Here is a 21740-nt window from a genome sequence, read left to right as displayed (position 1 = left end):
CTACAATGTAATCAAGGCTCATTTGAGCAAGAAAATTAAAAGGGGCCAAGTATGCTTTTTCTAATTTTCTGTCATATGACCACTGTCATGTGAAACCCTTACCAGTTTCTCATAAATTATGAGAGCAAGTAGAAACCAGGAGCTGCTGATCAAAAACGCAAGATTGACTGATCATCAGCAAATGTGACCAACTCCATAAGCAGACCTGTTGGAAGTTTGTTCGATTGGAGCATTCAGGTCTGTGTTAACACAATTCAAAATTAGAAAAAGACTTAAAAAATGTCTTTGTGTGTGATTTTTGGAACAAGGTCCTTTGGGCAGACAAGGCAAAAGTCGAGATGTCTGGCCTTAGTGCACAGCACCACAGTCGGAGGAAACCAAACACAGCATATCAGCATAGGCACATCATAGCAACACTCAAGTGCTATGCTGGAGGCATGATGATTTGGGATTGTTTTACAGCCACAGCACTTGGGCACCTTGAGTCATTGAGTCAACTATGAACTCCTCTGCATAAGACTGAATCTAATGTGAGGCCATCTGTCCCACAGCTAAAGCTTGGTAGAAACTGGGTCATGCAGCAAGACAATGTTCCCAAACAGATGAGCAAATCTGTAACAGAATGTCTGAAAAAGAAAAAAAAGGTGTTGCAATAGCCCAGTGAAAGTCCAGACCTGAACCTGACTGAAATGCTGTGGCAGGACCTTAAGAGAGATGTGCATAAATGATTACACGCCAAACTCAATGAACTAAACCAACATTAGGCCAAAGAACGATGCGGATAAAGTCATACAGAAAATTACTGTTCAGTCCTGTGAGAAATATTTTACATGACTGTACACACTTTTGGATTATTTCAAGTTGAACAAAAAGTTCAGGCTTCAGATTGGACTCTGACAGTTTTCTCTTATCTTTCCAGTGCCATCTCTTTGGTCATCTCAGACACACATCTCTGGATGCAAGCACATTAGTTCAAACCCACTTCTGTTCAAACCTTTTGTTTGCATGAGCCAGACTATCATAAGAAAGGAAGAGGTGCCAGTACAGCTCATTTCTGGTTGGAGACCAACTCGGGGGCACAAACATACATGTACAGTGGAACCTCGACTTACGAATACCCCGTTTCACGAAAAATTCAAGTTACAAAAGGCACTGAACGTCAATATTTCTGCCCGTGTTACGGCAAAATGCCCGAGTAACGAAATCCGCTGGCTCTGATTGGCTGAGCCTACAATGCCCAGAATGCCTTCTGAATCATGTGACAACCCCTTGGCTTCCGTACTTGCCCTTCGCTCTTCCACTTGAATGACGTATTGTTGTTCTAGTTAGCAATTAGCCTATAGCCTATCGTTCAGCATCGCCTCACTCAAAACGCGCAATGGGTGCTTCGACTTACGAAAATTTTCGACTTACGAAAAACCTTTGGGAACGAATTAATTTTGTAAGTCAGGGTTCCACTGTATATTATATTATATTAAATTATATTATATGTATATAGATTACATTATATATGTTGTATCAGGCTATGCAATACCCAAGTGTGTTAATATAATTGTTGGTTTTAATTTCTTCAGAGCAACTGCTGCTCAAATAAAAACTGAAAAGGTGTTCAGCTCAGACAGATAAAAAAAAAAAAAAAAATCAACTGCAGCCTCAAGACAAAATGACAAACTATGATGATTTAATGCATATGTATGTGATGGCAGTGTCTCTTTAACCCACACGCTTCTAGTCAAACAGTCCCTGGCACACAAAGAGAAAGAGGGTGAGACAGGGAGTGACCCACTCTACCGTGAAAAAGTGGAGAACACATTTGGATTGCAGTGCTGGCCACCAGCTGCCAGTTATTGAGTTTAGCAGGGGGTGAAGAATCCAATGGGATTTACACATCTAGACAGAAATCAAGAGGGCGCCAGAGGTTTTTCTCCAAACCCAATAAATCACCTGGCTCGGATAGCCACGGAGCGTGACAGGATTTTGTTTTGGTGCGTGCATGTGTGTGTGAGGGAGAGAAAAGGAAGTGGGATTTAAACTTGACTGATACAAACACCCTTTATGTTCAAGTGGAATGCAATGCTGTCTCTCAAGCACTAAGGCTACAGAGAGGAAGATGGAAATCAACAGCTCTGCACAACACATATTTGATAGTGGGTGTTTGTTTTGGTTCAACACTCTGCACTGCCAGTCAGAGATGGACCTATAGGTGGAAAGCAATAGGTTCTAATATACAAATAAAAGGGAAAGCAGCTACATAAGATGACAGCAGAATGCTCGTGAGCATCATGCTTGTGTTTGGCAGTGGATTACTGCTACTTCTTCGTTACCCTTCAACTCCCACACTGGCGATATGAACAATAAATGCTCATGCAAAGCTTTATGCAACAAAAATGTGAGTCTATGAGTGTTTAAACTAAGAACAGAAATACCATAGAGAAGGGATCCAGTACCGATGCAGCTCTTGTGCTAATCAATAACCGACAATATATGAAACTGTTGCCCAGTAGTGGGATCGGAAGGTCACCACCCAAGAGAGTACCCATCATTAAACCCAGTCTAGACTGAATGCAGGCTGCCTCCCCAAATCAAGCACGCTATCTGTACTGAGACAAAAAATACAGGCATATTTGAATGCTCCTCTGCCTAACAAAAGCAAAGGTGCCCCTAAAGGTTATCTTAAATTGCAGACAATCAATCACGGTGGTAAACAAAATTTACAGGGTGAGGTTTGGCAAGCAATGCACTGTTTGTATATAGAATGTTTTAAATAATGTAAATATATCTTTATGTGATGCACAAAGCTTCACTACATTATTAAACAGACATACTGTGGATTCCCAGCCAAGGCTTTCATTACTTAAATCCTAAAGTTGCTTTTGCCTTTAGGCAAGATGTTGTTCTACTCTTTATTCACCAGTTACCCATAGCCAGCACAGGCTGAATTACCTGGAAAGTTTGTTGTGAGGAGAGGTGTGTAAAGGCTCAAAATTCTTCTGGCAAGACACGACTGGTTTTTGGAAAGGAACAGCTATTCTGGGGGTGTTCAAAAGGTTTTGAAATGTGGGCATACCAAAATTCAACAATATGGACTCAAACTACAATTTGTGGAATCTATTCTGATCTTGGGCACAGTGGCAGCAGTTTAAGCAGACGTACTCAGACCTCCCAGTCAAAAGACACTGACTAACTGCACTTCTCATTCCATCACTATGGGTTAGCCCATGAACCCTTATGATCTTTTGGTCTCTTCATCATAATAGACCACTACTGAATCCATATCATTGTAATTATGGAAACAAAAAACAACAGCAAAAGGCCTGATATCTTAAACGTTTAATGTACCCCCCATTAGGAAACCCCAAGAACAAATGTGCCTTTTCCAAGTCCCAAAAACATGCTGAGTAGTTGGAGAAACTCCCATGACCTCAGTTTAATAGCTCACAATTCTATGACACAAAATGTAAAGCTCTTTACATTTCAATTCATGCTGGACAACACAATCAACCAAGCAGGCTAATCTGTTCTTAGATTGGAGTGCCCTGCATGTACCAACGCTGAAGGTCAATGGTTTCCCCACAGTTCAGCCACAGTATTGAGTCCATATTTAACACAGGGATGTCATCTTCTCCAACATCGATCCCCCATCCGTGCTGACAAGATATTAAAAAACAAAGCGGCATAATAATAATTGTGTTCTGTCACTGTGGCTGACGATATTTATCATAGTTCATTAGTTCAAGAGAACTAAAGAAATGAAACTATGGGTGTGATGGAGGACATGACATTAGCATGCTGCGTGGATTCAAGCCTCCCACTCAAAAAGCTAATAAGGTCTTTCTCATTGAAGAATCAATACAAAAGAAACAGTGCAGTGAGAGCTAGAACTCAAGAGTTCAATTACATATCTTACTCCCCTGAATAACAACAGTCATGGTGTGCCACAGGTTAACTGGAAGATGAAGAAAGGAAGCCTGTGCTCTCTTTCAAAAACCACAAACTCCACCCAGGAAGTTAAAGGACATATGACGCTTTTAAAAAATGATGATCAGAATTCACCTTTCTGGGGAGACCATTAATCCAAAGTACAAAGCGGCAAAGTAACTGACTATGAAAATGGAAATTTTCAGATAGACCCAGGTGAAAAGCCCTTTGCACCAGGGCTGACTAACCACAAATTCCTACATTCATGTTTAAATGAAAAATCAATACGATCAGTTAAATCTTGTTTTATGTATATGTATTATTATAAAGTGTGCACCAACAAACAGAAAGACTCAGCATTAAGCTGTCTAACTCAAAGCATGCTTCAGCTAAAAAGCAATTTGAATTTACACCCCTGAACAGATGGACACCGTCCCCCTGATTCTTTTCCTTCCTCTTTATCTCTTCATTAAATGCATAGATCAGTCCTCACATCTCAGGATCCCAGATGGGTATGGTGACCACAACACATCCCAACAAGTTAAATGTGAGACAAACAGTATTTGTAGAACAAAGTAGGATGTATTAACAAGGCTTGGAGGTAGTCAAATATACTATATTTGAGTTTAGCTTTTCTAACTTTCTCCCTCAGCAAGTAAAATAAGAAAATAAGCTGACATTTGTTCTTATAGTCCCATTTTCTCTTATAAATTCACTGTTATTTCAGCTGCTGTTATGCCTGGTAACAGTGTAACAGTTTCAACGAAAAAGTAGCTCAGAAAAGTAAGCCTATTTGAACAATTTTTAGCCAAGTTTGACATGCATATACTGTGTCACTTCACACAATATTTTCTCATGCGTGAATAACCAATCATATTCAACAAAATCTGTAACTTTAACTTGCGATTTGTGGCTTTCACAGGACATAGCACCGAATAGGCTAACCACTGTTTGACTAGAATAAATAGACTTCCCTTCAAATGCAATGGTAAAAAACGGACTTTAAGAAAAGTACATGCCCTCCAGGGCCAGTCAAAATGTGGAACGTTGTCTTAAGATGTGGGACGGGAGGGGGGGGATATAACTGCTGTGCAGTCTCATTTAAAGAGGGATATCTGGGCACCCTACATATCATTGCAAAGTAAAATAAGTTATAAGGACACACCAGCCAAGCTTCTTGTGTCAGTGCTGCTTGGCAATGTGACCACTTGAGAAAAGAAAATCTATAGTCCCATCAGAATGACAACTATTATAGCAAGTAATGAACTCAGCCTTGGTAAATACATATGATAAAATGGGCACAACTGTCATATGTTATCTGATTCACTTTGAATATGTTAAAAATACAATAATAAATGCAACAATGACATTTTTTGACTTCTCTCTTAACCCTCCAAGCCATTTATCTGACTATCATGTCTATAAATCCCTTTGCTGTGTATGATGCCATATCACTAGAGTGATGATGGGTTCCCAGAAAAGCTTGAATTTCAAGCTTAAAGTGCTACAGTTCCCCCATCAGAGAGGGTCTAATCCCCCAAACTGTGATACTAACCGTACAAAGGATTAATCACAGAGGAAAGTGTGATAAAAATGTGCTAAATTATGTCAGCAGGCATTGTGGGGAATAGTGATTTTCTGGAGTAGCCCTTTGCTCGAGGTCAAGTTAATGTCAAGGTGCTAATAAAATATAGGAAAGCTCACATTTATAGTCATCTCAAGCAGATAAGGTTAAAGAATGGCTGATTCTTAAAGATCAAGTTAAATTACATCATCTCATGGAGTTCATGCTAATAAAGAACTTCAAGTCTTTGAAATCCTTTCCATATCAAAAGGACTTTGTCCCTAAATTTTAAGAAAAAAGTGCTTCTTAACTTCATATAATGGCATAATTAAAACTGCAGTTCACTCAGAGCATATGGTAAAAGATAAATGTTTTAACAATTTTGACATCAACCACAAAAGAAGAAAAAAACAAAAAAAACAGGGGTATTAAGTCTATGAAGTTAACTTTTGTATGCCAGCCTGGCCGTCCTGTGATGATACAGGCCCAAGAAATAAAAGGGTTGCTGCACAGCTCAGTGAGGGATGTTTAAGAATGAGCCAGCTATTTCAGTTTTCCGGCTTCTGTTCAACATGAAACCTTGGCCTAAAGGGAATGCATGGAACAAGATTATTTAGCAAGAAGCTTCCCCAGTTCAGTTTATATCCAGTCTGTCACGAAGATAAAAATATCCTTCCCCAATTCAAATCTCTTGCTTTCTTTTGCTTCCGTCTTTAGAAAGTAAAATTCTTCCTACCAGTTTGCCACCAGTGATCCAGAACAGGAACTCCAAAGTTCCTTTTTGCCCATTGCAGGGTCTCCACATCACATCGCTCTCCTGCCACGAATAATGACCTCAACCTGCGGGGGACACAGAACACATCTGTCAATCACCTTAAGGAAGCAAGGCATATTCACTCCCTCAGAGGAACAGTCGGAATAAATCAAAATCGATGTTCAATGCCCAAACCATAGACGTCTCAAGACTTTAAAGTTGGACTACTACATGTACAGCAGTGGTGAGTGTGTTAGACATTTACACAGACTCATCATGGGCCTGAACACTATGGTAATTTGGGGCTTTTAACGATTTCTTCAGTGTTCTTTTTCCATGGTGGAATAATTGTACAGCAAATATCTTTAATTTTTTTTAAAAAGTCCAAGTCCTAACTTGACAAAGCTGAGGCCTATTAATTTCTCATTAGTGATCATGACTGCCTACTGGTTTCTCTTTTCCAGCCTACACACAAATTCTAGCTCCCAGTTATGGAGTACGCTTCACTGATTTGGTCATTTATGTGCATTTCAATGTGTTATTAAAATTGTATGTAATTTACTCCTTTATTGCCAACGGTGCTGCAAGGGTAAAACACTGGGTTAAATCAACCGTGAGAACCCAAATTAGAAACTATTAGTGACTATCTCTCTCAGTACTCCAGAATTTGACTTCACTTTTCATAAAGGCAAGATAGGCAACCTGCTTTTGGAATGAGTGGGCAAAAAAATCCATTATAAACTTTCAGCCTAGTGTAAATCAAAGGTTCGGAGAAAGACTCTTGTACCTCATCTGAAGCAGTTTTACAGGCTTCAGCACAGCCAAGCTCTTTGGCAAATCACACATCTTTTCAGACTAGATTCGATGAGCTGCATGTAAGGATATAGTGTGAAGGAGGTAAACACAAACAATGGATTAAGCAAAGGTCCTCTGAAGCGGTTTGACTGGCACAAAAAGTCAAAAGTCAGAAATGACTGGCTTTTAGAAAATTAAAATCCCTCATCTAGTGACAAAAATGAGAAAGGAGAGGAAAAGCTGCAGAAAGAGAGCGTACAACTTTCAAGGTATGTTCGTTTGTTTTTTTGCCTTTTATTTCGTTTAGAGCAGCTTTAAATTAAGTAAGAGGCTTTTGATCCACAGCCGTTTGGTCTTCAAGAAAAGACCAAATGACGAAGTATAAATAGCAAACACCAACCCTAACTCCTAGAGTAGATATCCAAAATCAGTTGTTCAAAATACAGCATTATCAGCTTACACTGGGTATTGGTGCAGGTCATCCTCCTCTATCTGAAAGAGTCCATTATAGCTAATGTCCTCCTCGTAACAGTTAACGCAATGCTTTTGTTAAACTCCCTGAATAAAAGCTGTAACTCTAAACTTCAGTCAAACCTCATTGTGTGAGGCAAAATTACATCCATCCCAAAAACGTATTTACCTAATTGTAAATCAGAAAATCAGAGCAAGCTTAATTGGTCTCATTTAAGCGAATAGTTCGTGACACTTTTGCTGACAAAACCCATTCTTTTTCAACAGTTTTCCTTCTTTTCAGGACAGTGGAGGTGAAAGCTTGTTTATCTTCAGCATCTTCTCAAATCCCAGAGTTATTAGCCTCATGCTTTAAATGTCAAAGCCATCAACAGTGAATTCCACTTTTTCCTTCCCCTGAAACTCTGAAGCCTACCTACAGTCCTTCTGAGTTGCTCTTTTCCCCACCAAACCACATGCCCTCAATATGATCTTACAGACAGCAGCGATGAGCCCCTTAATCATGAAGTACCTAAAAAAAACCCAACAAACTCCTTCAAATCCAACCTGCCCTTAGACCCTTCTTGTTCATCTTCAGAATTCTGCTACTTTTTTTGGATAACTGATACTCCCCGAGTTCATGCCCTGCTAGTGAACCCAAACACTACAGTTTCTATCTTCAGTCTCTCTTATTTCTCCCCTGTTATCCACTCCTCCTGATGGCTGCTCATATTTATTTTCAAAGCGTTGTTACCTGGTCGCTAAAAGCTTTTAAGAACAACCCACCAACCCTAGGCTACATTTTAGGCACAGCAGTCATTGAAGAGGTAGTGTAGTGATCACTACTCTACCTCTTCAATGACTGCTGACTTTTTGTATTTATTACCACCTGTAATAGAGCTTCTTTTTGACTAACACTTATTTTCTCTGTATTATTGTGCGGTCTTTAACTTATAATATAAAGTGTGTCGATGTCGTTTTGATTTGGAGCTACATAAATAAAACTGAACTGAACTCTGGCATTGATGTAAACTTTTACACTGATATGTATTAAATCAGATCACGTCATGTTGTCAGGAGCACTACACTAACTTTGACTGCTTATGTGTGTGCCAAAAGAGCACTTTAAAGCAGCTATAACTGTAAGTGAAAACATTAGGGCGATACGAAAACATTAGGGCGATCACATCTATCTATGATGTGATTAACCTTGAAAGAATTACCCATCTATGGACCCTTACAGTTTTCCTCAATTTCTTTTCTCTTAGTAGCATTTGCAGCTACAACAGGAAGCTGATTTTTAGGGGGGAAAAACTCCTAAAAAAAAACCCAACCAGACAGTCGCTTTCCCAGCACAATGCAGCATACAGACAGAGTTAGCAGCAAGCTGGCGAACCTAGTTGAAGCATTTAGCAGCTAAAGAGCCAGATATTTCCCTCAGGAGTTAGTGGAGTCAATGGAGACAGGTTTGCCAGGTGGCCAGAAATGATAATGTTGCTCCATAACACAAGGATGAGAATACTGCTACCAATGCAGCAATAAACAAAATAAATAAACAATCAAAAATGCAGATCTCAAGTTCATTGAGTCATAATATCATGCTGAGGATGAATAGCTTAAAATAGGGCTTAAACAAATAGAAAATATCAAATATGTCAAGGATCAAGCCACGGGACTTAACAATCATCAAACCATCCTTCAGCAGTCAGATTTTTTGTGCACAGGACTTGAGCTGAATTACATGAAATAAGTGAATAATTAGACTGTCCCTGTAGGGGCCTTATGTTCTAGCTGAAAGCAAGTCTATTCCCACCACCACATGTCTCGCTATTCAATTCAAAGGTGGTATTCAAGTTTTCTTTGAGGAGTTAACAGATTAAAGCAGACGATGTGACCTCAGAGACTGTGGTGGGAGGGTGATGATTTAGCTGTTGCCAAAGCAGCAAAGAAACCGTTTTAGACCTCAGTTTGAGTTAATCTAACCATCTGCGTTATGTTTTCAGTAAAATTGTACCAGTTGTGAAATTCTGGACAACCACTGGTGTTTAAAACAACACTGAAAAACAAAAACACATTTCCAGTTTATTTTGTTTCTGCATTTTGCGACTATCATTTCCTCTCCCACTGAGCGATTACAAATATAAAATCTTGACACGACACCATCACACAGTTGCTGCAGATTTCTGTACATGCATGATCCAAATCTGCTGTTTCGCCGCATCCCAAATGTGCTCTATTGGAGTGAGATAAGGTCACTGCGGAGGTCGTTTGAGTACGGTGAAATCATTGTCTGGTTCAAAATACTGTTTGAGATGCGCTGAATTTTGGGATATGGTGTAAGCTGTGATCATAAAGGGATAGACATAGTCAGCATGGTTGTGGTGTTTAAACTATGCTTAATGGGTACTAAGGGCTCAGAGTGCCAAGAATATATCCCACCTGAACTGTTCATACAAGGAAGGAAGGACGGATAGATGGAAGGATGAATGGATGGAAGGATGGATAGAAGGATGGTTGGATGGATCCATGCTTTCATGATGCCAAAACTGTGTCCCTGGTGTACTCTTCCACTTCTAGCCCATTTGCTTTAAGGTTTATCTTCTCCATACCTTAGCTGTGTCGAGTTGACTACCTAACACTTCAAAGAAGCCTGGCCCTTCTCCTCTGGCATCAAAAAGGCGTTTTCACCCAGAGAACTCTTGCTCACTGGATATTTTCTCTTTTCCAGACCAGTCTCAGTAAACCCTAGACATATTCGTGAGGGGAAATCCCAGTAGGTCAGTGGTTTCTAAAATACTTTTTCACCCATCTGGCACTAATAACCATGACATGTTCAAAGTCACTTATATCGCCTTTGTTTCCCATTTTGACGTCTGGTTTGATCTTCAGCAGGTCGCCTTGATCATGCGTACATTCCTAAACCCAATGAATTGCTCCCATGTTAATGGCTAATTAGTTATTTGCATGAACGACAATTTGAATAGGTGTACCTACTGAAATATCCAATCCATGTATGTTTCTATGTTAGGATAGTGATTGGCTCTTCAGTGGTAGGAGTGGGAAAGCTACCATCTTTAGTTTCACAAAACTGCCCCATAGATTCAGGATTGAAAGTGCTCTAATTTGTCAATCCAAACTATGAAGCAGGCTTCTGAATTGATTTATAATGACACAATATTGTGTTGCCTGTTCATTTGAATAATTTATTGAAGTTATAAGACTTACCATTTAGTTGGGGGGGGTTGCACTCAAGGAGTTGTACCTGATGAAGTAGCCACTGAATGCATGCTCTGAGTGGTAAGTTGACCCTCTTAAGGGCATCAACAGCTATTTATCTTGGCTATTTTGTAAAGATAAGGCTACAATACAGTTTGACCCTGAAGCAGACAGAGTAGGAAAGATTCTTTGTTGTCAAGGTTGAGTTTTAGTTTACAAAGCGCAAATATGCTCCAAGCTTATTATGTGATATGAGAAACAGTTAATCAAAGGAAAATACACCTGAAGTGTGTGTTCTGTTTTGTGAACATGTTAACGTGCAGAGCTGCAACTGAACAATGCAGCAGTGTATCTGCATCATGTTATAATTAAACTGAAAGCTGAGCATTAAGGCAGGTGACCCTGAGCTATTACACTACGTGACTGTAGTTCTGATTCGGTGTTATATAAATAAATTTGAACTGCCCTATGATAGTACTGCTTAAGTATCAATCTAAAATAATGAAAGCTGAAATTTAATTGTAGAAGCAAATAGACATGAGGAGGTTTAGAAGTTAGATAATATTAATGGACAAACACAGGTAAGTTTAATAGACAGTCATAAGAAATCCAAGAAATCTTTAAAAATAAATAAATAAATAGGTAACAGGTGACTCAGGAGGTAAAGTGGGTTGTCAGCTAATCAAAAGGTTGGTTCGATCCCTGTGTATGTCGAATTATCCTTGGGCAAGACTAAACCCTCTGAAGTCGTTTTTTTCTACTCCAGTTGTGTTTTATTTAACCCTTTCCCCTCATATTTTCTATGCTTTTGCAGTGTTTGTCGATTTGCTACTGCAAGTTTGGCCTCTTGTTATGGTCTCGTCATTCAATACTGCCTATTGGATGAACAAATTCAATTAACCACCTGGGAATAGAGCTGAAATAACGATCTGAAAACTTAAAAAAAAAAAAAAAAAAAAGTATGGCTAGCAGTTAAGAGTTGGTCTAAATAACAGATAAGCAAAAGAAAATGTTAGCTAAATTTAATACACAATAGTTAAAACCAATAAAGCAAAAAACAAATAATTAGCTTTAGCTCTGATGAGCAGCTGTTACTGTTAGGTAACAATGTAAAATTAACAAATTAAATTGTTAGAAATATACTGAAAGAACACCTGAAATGTCTAGTTAAAGTTCTGTATGTAAAAAAAAAAGCCAATTAATAGCTAAAAGCACAGTTAGCAGGTGTATTTTTTTTAATTTAATATTTTTGGCCAAAAGAGTAGGTAAACAAATTAAACTATTGGCTGAATTAAATAGTTAATTAAAATTATTCCTAAAAGGAAAAATAGTCAACATCAAATGTAAAATTGGCTGAATTGAACACATTGGAACATGAAGTTTTGATGAAGCATTAGATAAAAAAATGTTAGGAACCACTGATCTGTTTTAATAAAAGACAAACACACTGTAAACACTACCACCTTTAAAAAACACCAGATTTTACTATGTACTAAAAAGCACTATCCAATGGATAGTGGACTTTGTCACTTTTGGACAGTGAGGCTCTCAGCAATGACTTAGTTTTCTCCTGTTAAGATACTGGGGACAAAGAGGCAGGTCCTTTTTTCATACTACATTTATAGAGAGCGCTGCTGCCATTACAGCTTCAGACACCCTTGTAGACAGAGTTTCAATGCATTTTTCACGTCTATGGTAACAAATGATATTTCTCAAGCGCATTGACGAGGTGTGCTTGTGCATCTCAGAGTCAATTATCCACAGATGTACGAGGGGTATTTGAGGTTTCTCTGGCATGAAGCTATGCATTTGTAACAAAGTTACATGAGTTTTCTGAAAGGTTTTATTACTTCCATTAAAAAACATTTAAACCTAAAGTTACCACTGACATATCCTTCTGTATTTCACAGGACGGGGCTTTCATCATCTGCTATTATGATTATTGTTTGTTTTTAAGGACCTGAGTTCACGATGCAGGAGGCATAAAATCAACATTTTTTGCTGATAACCCAAAAGACACCCAGTCCAAAATCTTTGAATTCATGAAGGTATGATCAACAATAATCCAAACATTCAAAAAGTACTATGAAACAGAAACAAGAGGACTGTTGGACCAGAGATATACAGCATACTAGTACAACATAACTCTGAACAATGCAATGACAGGACTATTTATATACACAGACACAAATTTGAACACATGAGGAGGTTAAATCCCACACAACGAACAGCAGGTGAACACAAGCAAGAAATCACTGAAATTGGAAAGTAAAACTAAAATGGAACAAACCTACAAAGTGAAACAGGAAATAAAGGAGACCAATCCTAACCCCAAACACGAAGAACTGCACTATTCTCTAAAAAGACAAACTAAACAGAAATCAGGTCACAAGAGAATAACAAGAAGATAATAACAGAAATCCAAATTCAAATATAAGAACTGAAAAGTTGAGCAGGATCCCAAAAAACAAACAAGAAAAAAAAGAAAAATAATTTGCTATAAATTTAAAATAAAAAATGAGCCATAATAATCTTTCATAATCTTAATCTTTATTCTACTAGAATAAAGACAAGACAAGAATCCTAGTTTCCAAGTTATATGGCTTTCTGTCCATTTTAACAAATAAATCATTAAGTTGACCTTGAACACTTTGGTCAATGCAAGCCAAATTTTAACAGATTGTTAACATGACCTCACTCTACACCCCCTTAAAGTTTAATCATTAAAAACAAAACTTTTCGAGCCATCTTATTTACTGACACAGTGATGACATACAGGCACACAATTGCTACCAGAAATATGACGTCCTTGCTGGAAGTAATGATGAAAATAAATAAACCAGAATAAAAGCAGAACCTTACATTGAAAATACACTAGAATAAAAATTCAAAGAACAGACTGAAGCATAATACAAAAGGACATGAGGAACCCAAAAGAACAAACAAAAAAAACACAAGCTACATGAAGCCAAATATAAATACTAAGCTAACAGAAATAAATGATTAGATTTCAACCACAACAACACGGCTCAAAAAAATACATCACAAAGCCCGTCCCAGACATCGAGACAGGCATTTTGATGGGACAACATACACAGACTATTATGATATGCATGTAAGCCTAGAAAAATCAATCTGGGAACTCATGGATTATAGTTTAATGATTTCAGAGACAGCAGCCAATATTTCTTCTAGTAGAGCCAAGACAACCAGATAATGAATAACAGATAGCTGATTAAAGACTGCCTGCACACTGTTTACAACTGCTGACAAATTTCAAGAAGCTGCGATTTCCTCAAATGTTTTGTGATCATTACTCAGATTACAAAAGATCATCTTGGTATCAAAAATCTTCCCTACAGATTCTGACTGTTTATATGCAGGATTGTGTTTATAATGACTGACGATAAGTGAAAAAATAGCTTTCCTTCTTTTTGTGTAGCAAATTAAGCACTCAAGACAGATTTGAACTGACACGTAAACTGTGATTAACAGCCTTCTACACTTAAAGCATTTTGAATTCACTGTATTAGCATCAAAAAGCCAGATTTGATTGGAATGAAAGCTCTTTTTTGGAACAATGACTGCACCACAAAGAAACCCTGTTTTAATGCTGCTTTTATAATGCAGCATGTGTATGATGGCAAATTGTCTTGCTCAAAACCAACGGGAATTGCAGCAATCTTTTACAAATGCACTTCTGCCAAGGGGAAAAAATGCATTAAGAACAAGGAAGTGTACACGGGAACAGTTGCCTAAATGACTGATTGTGGCAGGGTCACAGCTGAGAGGAGAGATTTCAACAATATGTGAAGCAAAAAAAAAAAAATACAGCAGAAAAATCATCTCTGACTGCAGAAAGAGCTTTTAAAAAAGGTGCTATGCATTCAGCACAGGGAACAACAGGAGATCGTCGATTCAGCACACAATGCCAGAGTTACTGAATGATTCACTAGGGCCATAGGTCATTCCCACTTAGCACACAATCATAAAGCAATTCTAAGTGGCGTTTTCAGACTGCGGAACAGACTGACACAAACCCCCCGTACATTTTTACGCTCTGTGCCAAAGAATTAACAAAATCTCATGAAGCATTTAATCCAAGTTAAACTAATACCATGAAAAATGTTGGTTTTTAACTCGGAGCTACAGACGACCTTCACCTGATCACGCAGAGTGATTTAACACAGGTGGGCTGCAGTCAGTGAGATGCTGTTGCTTGTTATCTATCGTGATTAACACTCGAGCGGGTCGAGTTGAGGGTACAGACTGTGAGCAACAGAGGTGGGAGAGGGCTGTGCATCAGCAGATGGCCAGAGACTAACGAGAGGCTGCGCGGACAACCGTCAGCCATGAGATGCTTTAACAAGTCACTCCTGGCGTTTCAAAGTCCTCTGCCACTGACAGCTGATGGATATAGCTGCTGTTCTCTCACCCAGCAGGTTCGTCAGAGTCCCAAGATAATATGCAATTATCTCTCAGTTTCAGTCCATGTAGCCATCATAATAAGGGCAAAGATCATAGTCTTACAGGCTGAGGCTACGCTAAAAGAAAGAATCCCCAAAAACCTTTGCATGGGGTTCTTAGGCTTAAGGTTTTGGATCAACATTAGGGTTGAAAATGAAAAATAACTACAATCACAATCAAGTTGAAACCTCCAAGGCTGAAAAGTTATTGAGCTCTTCACATTCAACTTAACTCTTCCTTTAGTGCATTTATTAACCTTTTTAGGCCATTTCGTTTTGTGAAATTACCTTCATTGGATTAAATGAGGTTTTTCTCATTTGCTTGCTGTAACATGGTTATTTCACAGCGTTTCACATCCTGTGAAATTACACCAACTGAGAAATGTTGCAAACTGCAGGTCCTCAAAGAGCTATTATAGGTCATGGGACAAAAGGCAAGTACAGCCCGGACAGGTCGCCGGTCTGTTGCAGGACTAGATATGTACTGACAGTCTTTCCCTCTCACATTCTCGCCTCTCCCCAATTTAGTCCTGCCAGTCAACCTAACCATGTCTTTCGATTGTGCCGGAGTACCTGGATATGATCGCTATGTCTCAAAAACAAACAACCAAAAAAACTTTAAATTTTCAAAATGAGTCCATAAAAACCTACTACCATCTTCGGCATACAGTCTTTTGTATCAGACGGTGTATAACATGTCAGAAATAACTGCAGTCACGCAGTAACATCGCTACGCTTTGCTTTGTTTTGCAAATACACATGAGAGAAACAATAAATTCTCACATAAGAAGGAAGAAAGGAATTTTATCTCAATTCCATATCCATCCATTTGTTGCTTTAGCACCAATCCCCACTGATTCAAAAACATTTATTTTGTTGCTCTGTACCTGGTCAGTGGATATTTTTTTCCAATTGTAGCTTGGGGGTCCTGCTGGCGGATAGCACGCATAGCAGTGGGCGCTGTGAACATTGAAGAGACTCCATGTTCAGACAAGACACGGAAGAAGGCCCCGGAGTCTGGAGTCCCTACAGGTTTTCCCTGGAATCACACAGTGCAGCAACAACTTGTTACTTTACAGCTTAATTAAGGCGTGTGTATCATCGGAATTTGAATAATGATAAGTAAACACCAGAGATTACACAGATTATTGTTATTGCCTAAAACCATTCCAGGAATATTTGTGCAAACTCCAAAACATGAATATTTATACAACAGCTGTTTAAAATAACAAGGCACACAGGAAGATTGACTATCCAGGCACATGGGCATGAAAACACAGTTGCACTACAGAAGTACTGTCTGTCTAGAATAAAAGATAAAGACACAAGAAGCCTGCAGGCAAAGGTCTCCAGCAGCAATTTCCACTCTTTTTTATTTTCTCCCTGGTATTCAACTAAGTGAGCTCAACAGTGAGAAGACAACTGCGGAAGAATAAGAATGGATAAAAGGAGCAGTGAGTCCTGGCTGTCATTTTCACTCCAAATAAAGGGTTTGAAGATAGATGGGCTGCTAGAAACAAGAACCATGTGGAGCAACCACCGTGACCGAAGTCAAACACTGATTTAAGGAACGGCCAATTAATTCATCGTCCAATAGCGCTGCTGCATCAAACTGGTGAGGGAATATCAGAGTGCAAATGTAATTGGTGGCCCTATACATAAGAACTACACTGAAAGACGCACGTCCTTCTTGATCCTTTGCTGAAGTATAAAAAGAAACAACTTCAGATTTCAAGCCAAAGAAAAGTGCAGAATCTCAGGAATTGATTTTAGGGACAATCTGGGCCTGGAAAAAAGCGCAGTCATCAATGCACTCTATGTAAACAGAACTCCATGTGATGCTTGCTTGTGACATTCACATGATGCATGCATGGAGTCCAAAGAAGCCCATAATGAAGCACTAATACAACAGATCCTCTGTTTTAGGAGCTAAGCAAGAACACATGAAATAAGATAAAAAGAAATGCACAGATCATATGATCATGTGATATTACACTGATCATAAAGCCAACACTAATTACAAATTGCTATATGTTAATAAAAACCCTCTGTGTGAGCCATTTCGTCAAGGTTATAATTATATTATTAAAGTTCCTATTTTTCCATGACCAGTCCCTCCCACTGCAACCTTATCTCCCAGTTTCTCTATAATGAAAAGATGTTTTGCAAAAATTTAAGACCAAGAAGACAAGGATGGCTTATCTGCTTTGCAGTTTCTTGCGATCTAGTGGTGTTATTGAGCTTGGTTTTGGTAATGTAGCTCAAGTACAGCAAAAATATTAACCACAATCAATATGGTTAGCACATTTTGTTGTTATTGAACTTGAAAACATCTCCTTTTACAGGAGATTTCCTTGAACCAAAAGAATACATGAAAAAAAAAATAAAGGTAGTGGACAGTGGGTCACACAGGAGTTGGGCCCGGACTAAGGAGTGTGTTTTCGACCGCATAGCGTGTCGTGCAAAGGCAACTGTTAGTTCATGCTGGCCTGTCTAAACTGCAGAAAACCTGTGGGTGCAGAAGAGGCTGAAGATGGAGAGCCAAAGCCAGAGCTTTTTGTCATATTTCGCCAAAAGCAGACCGGGTGAGATCTGGAGACAAATAAAGTCACAGACAACCATTAATGATTCTTAGACAGAAACTATGCGACGTGCATTTCCTCCAGAAAGATCTTGTTGGCTCAAGGCTCTTGTTTAGTTCTCTTGTCTCAAACCGAAATAAACTGACTGAGTTTGAGGTTTTAGGAAAGTGCAAACACAGCCTGCTATAAAGTACAGGAGTGTGCATTGGAAAAAATAAAAAAATAAATGCAAAAGAGTAAATCCTTTTATCCCCAATATCTTGTTTTTCTATAGATGCCGGAAGGCAAAATTCTAAGATGTGATAACTTGCCCAGCCCTTTCATTGGCTGCTTCAATTAATGATGGCATAAACACGAGCATTGACAACCTGCTCTCCCACAACTTCAACACAGGAAATTTAAAGACTCAAGTCCAACAAATGCATCCTGCAAACTAAAAACTCTTTAATACCCGGGTTGGAAGGTGTAGACTATGTGCTGGTGTTCAACTGACTGGTACCAATAACCAAACAATAAAAGGAGCAAAAGTCTGGCACAGTCAGAGCTGCAGCTTCTCTGCAGCAGCTAGAGTCAAATATGGACACAGGTTCACACAGTTCACCACATCTTGAACTTCTTCAGTTTCACTCCACATAAACTGTAGTCTTTAACCAACAGTGGCTGGCTTCAGTTTGTCGAGCCAACAAAGGTGTAACTTATTTAGCTCTGAACATTGTTCATTTAAGGTTTTATTGCACATATTCTGGCACTTCCTGTTGTAATCTAACACCGCAGTAGTTAGTTTGAGATATTAAACTCGGAGGTACGTACCTCATAGAGAACAGTGCCGTTACCGTGTAGCAAAGGACCATAGCAGATATAAGAATGGCCAACCACCCAGCCTAGGTCTGAAGCTGCCCACCAAACCTGCCAAAAAGGGATCAATGTACCGAGTTGTCACAACAAAAATGCATGAAAAATTAAGTAAAAACTCATTTTACTTAAAGGCATAATAAATGTAAACAGAACAGCCAGTTGTATAGTGAAAATGAAATACCGCAAGTTGAGTGTAGGATTATTGTCTATTCTATGTTTAAATGGTAGTCAGAGGTCTTTTCAAGCAGAGAGCAGTCTGTCTCTGTATGCTCTTTGTTCTTAAGCATGGCACCACCTCAGAAGCGGATGCTTTATTGTCTTACTTCTCCGGGACTGAGTCCATAAATATTTGACATGGTCCATTTCAGCATCACAGCATAGCCTGCAGTGTCTCGCACAACACCCTGGGAGGGGGGAGATAAGAAAAACATTAAGACCGGTGGCAGGTACTGCACTAATCAAAGACGCACGGGTTTAATATCAATTTTAAACCAGCCACTTGGCGCTGCCTTTCCAAAGGGGATGGCAGCTTGTTTCTAGATGACTGCGTCTCAAACCGGCACCCACCTTTTATTAGTTAATAGCGCTGTCTAAACATTCCTGAGCAAAATATTGTGTCCTAACATCCTCAGCTATTGAGTGTGCCTTCTCAAAGTTATGGTCTCCCTACAGCAATAACTGAGAAATTCATGGGAAATTGCACAGGGAAAAAAAAAAAAAAAAAAACTGGCAAAAACCGCACTATTAAGCCCAGGAACTAGCCAGCAGGAGGATATTTTATATCATCTGTTGGTCAAAGACAAAACGATGCTATTTGAAAAGAGCCAGGGCTTTTTTTCCCCTCCATTTGAAATTGCCTGCAGGTAATTCCTCCTGCAAGAGGTTCAGCTCACACTCTGGAAAACTTCTGTCTTATTTATGTCATGTTGGGGGTGTTTAGATTGTGCCTGGACTGTTTTGCAGGCTCAAAGATCAGATGAGTCACACAGCTGCTGCATACAGAATGAGCAGCGTCTAGTCAAACACAGCTAAAAGTAAACCCTGTAACTCATCTGCATGTGAGTGTATGGTTATAGCTGCCAGTACCTTTGGCGTCCCAGTGGTCCCAGATGTATAGAGTACATACAACGGATGGTTGGAGGGCAAAGAGGCACAGTCATGTGGCCTAGCAGTGGCCATCTCTTCATCCCAGTCCAGGCTCAACTCGCGACTCATCGATACCCTTTCCTGAAATATAAAGAAAAATAGAGATGACATACAGTCTTCACCAGATCTAACGTACCTGGCAGCACACCCAGGTATAAATCACATGGATCTGAATGCACTCTGAAAAAGGGGAACTGTGTTAAAAATGGCTGTAATCCCTCAACGTTTAATCCAACTCTTGAATTCAAGCTGATTAACTGCACTTCAAATCATGTCACGACTGTTCGACTTAAAATCCACAGTAGCATTCTAAAGAGGCGAAAACACAAAAACTGCGCCGTCATCCAAGTATTTATGGATCTAACTGCATGCTGCATGCAGCCAAACATATTTTGCCATTTATTTTGATTCTTTCACATCTGCGAAGATAACGCGATTCATTTGCTCGGCGACAGCCTCCTCCTGCTCACTGTGGAAGTTCAGCCGCTGCTAATGACTCGTTTTACGATCGCCGCAGGATGAGACAGTCACTCGCGAAGCAGCCGATCATATCTCCCAGTTATTTATTTGTCACAAAGTGTCACATAGATGAGCTCTCGGAGTGTGAACTATGAGGATCAATTCAACTGACTCCGATGGTTTTGACCATCTTGCTTTATTTGCTTGCCTATGAAGTGAGTCAGTCTCACATGCTGAGTAAATATATATTCCTTTATTTATATTATGTTCCAACTCCCATCTGTCATCGCAATCTGGCAAGCAGCAATCATTTCAGGTCATAGATTATTGCCCCTTACATCTGCTGCCGCTGACAATTCTTCTCATTTCAAACACAGACGTCTCTTTGATACTGCCATTAACATTTAATCACTTTTGGAGGGATAAAGAAATCCTCAAATCTTTTTTTTCCCTCCCCTCCCTTGGCTTCCATAAAAGAGTGTCAAGATGAAGACATCATCAATATCACTCAGACTCTTGAGGCAAAGGCACATCTCCCACAGACATTTTAGCTCTCCTATGCGCATTACTTTTTACTCACTTCACTGAAAGCACAGACAGAGCACCATCTTGGCTGATTTAACAACGCTTACGGAACAGCTACCTCCAGCTTACCGAATGCAATAATTTGCAAAGCAGCTGCAACCATCTAAAGTAGTGGTTCACAGATTTTTATGGCACTGAGCTGCCCGTGAATTTCTTGTATACACATTCCCTGTGTCCGACATGTATATAATCTCCCAAAAATCCAAACGGGCGCTCTTAATTCACCGGATCCTTTCCTGACAGATAAGACCAGACAGGCGCAACAAGATAAAATAAACTGTGCAATGTTCATTTTATTTCACCACAGGGCTAGAGAGCAGTAGCTCAAACAGAGGCACGGATGGTAGCAATTCAGTTCGAGTAAAGAAACGACAATACTCCGCAATCTCCGTTAGAGGAAATGTTAAGTTCACCAAACATAACATTCAGCAATGTTTAATTGACGTCTGTATAAAAGTGAAGCAGAACCAAACATCTGCTCGCCGTCACCGAGCAGCAGCTGAAAATGGCTCCAGGCTGAAGCCAGCACGGAAATACCTTTGAGTTCGAACCTGGCAACAGCCGAGAAGTGCAGGCTCCACAAAAATCCCTGCCTCCGACCGACACCTTCGATGATTTCAATGAGTCATTAAGTGTGCTGCTGCTTACTGTGGAAAAGGAAAATAACATTTTTGCTATGGTTTTTACCATGTTTGGCCTGTTGTAGATGAGGACTTTCGTGGGCCTGTGAGAGCTCATCTCCAGGGCCTTCTTCACCAGAGGGATGTACTCCACTCTTCTGCCTGGCTCGATGCCAAATGAGGCTGTAACCAACAGCTTGGGCTGAAAAACAGATCATTTGGGAATTTAGGTTCAAGTGTAACAAGCTTATAGCTCACTCAGGTATGAATCAGTCATTTTTCTGCCTTTCTACCAAACGAGCCATTACAGGTTTAACCTCCTAGTACCTG

At 39.5% G+C, this 21740-nt stretch overlaps 1 protein-coding gene across 1 annotated transcript in view; it reads right to left on the bottom strand.

Moving 5' to 3' along the window:
• The window catches only part of acss3 (acyl-CoA synthetase short chain family member 3), a 65221-nt gene that overhangs the window by 38071 nt on the left and 5410 nt on the right, over positions 1-21740 (bottom strand). The window contains exons 4-9 of the mRNA XM_085375885.1: positions 21478-21612; positions 19687-19827; positions 18924-19004; positions 18556-18651; positions 16051-16202; positions 6219-6322 (exon numbers count right to left, since the gene is read on the bottom strand). Coding sequence (XP_085232011.1) covers positions 6219-6322; positions 16051-16202; positions 18556-18651; positions 18924-19004; positions 19687-19827; positions 21478-21612 — 709 coding nt within the window. The remainder of the gene's footprint in view (positions 1-6218; positions 6323-16050; positions 16203-18555; positions 18652-18923; positions 19005-19686; positions 19828-21477; positions 21613-21740) is intronic.

Source organism: Diplotaxodon limnothrissa, linkage group LG17 (assembly GCF_057381915.1).
Source record: "Diplotaxodon limnothrissa isolate DT_005_m linkage group LG17, D_limnothrissa_male_GT1.1, whole genome shotgun sequence".
Classification (NCBI taxonomy): Eukaryota; Metazoa; Chordata; class Actinopteri; order Cichliformes; family Cichlidae; genus Diplotaxodon; species Diplotaxodon limnothrissa.
The sequence above is the reverse complement of the archived record's forward strand: the minus strand, read 5'-3'. Positions and strand labels throughout refer to the sequence as shown.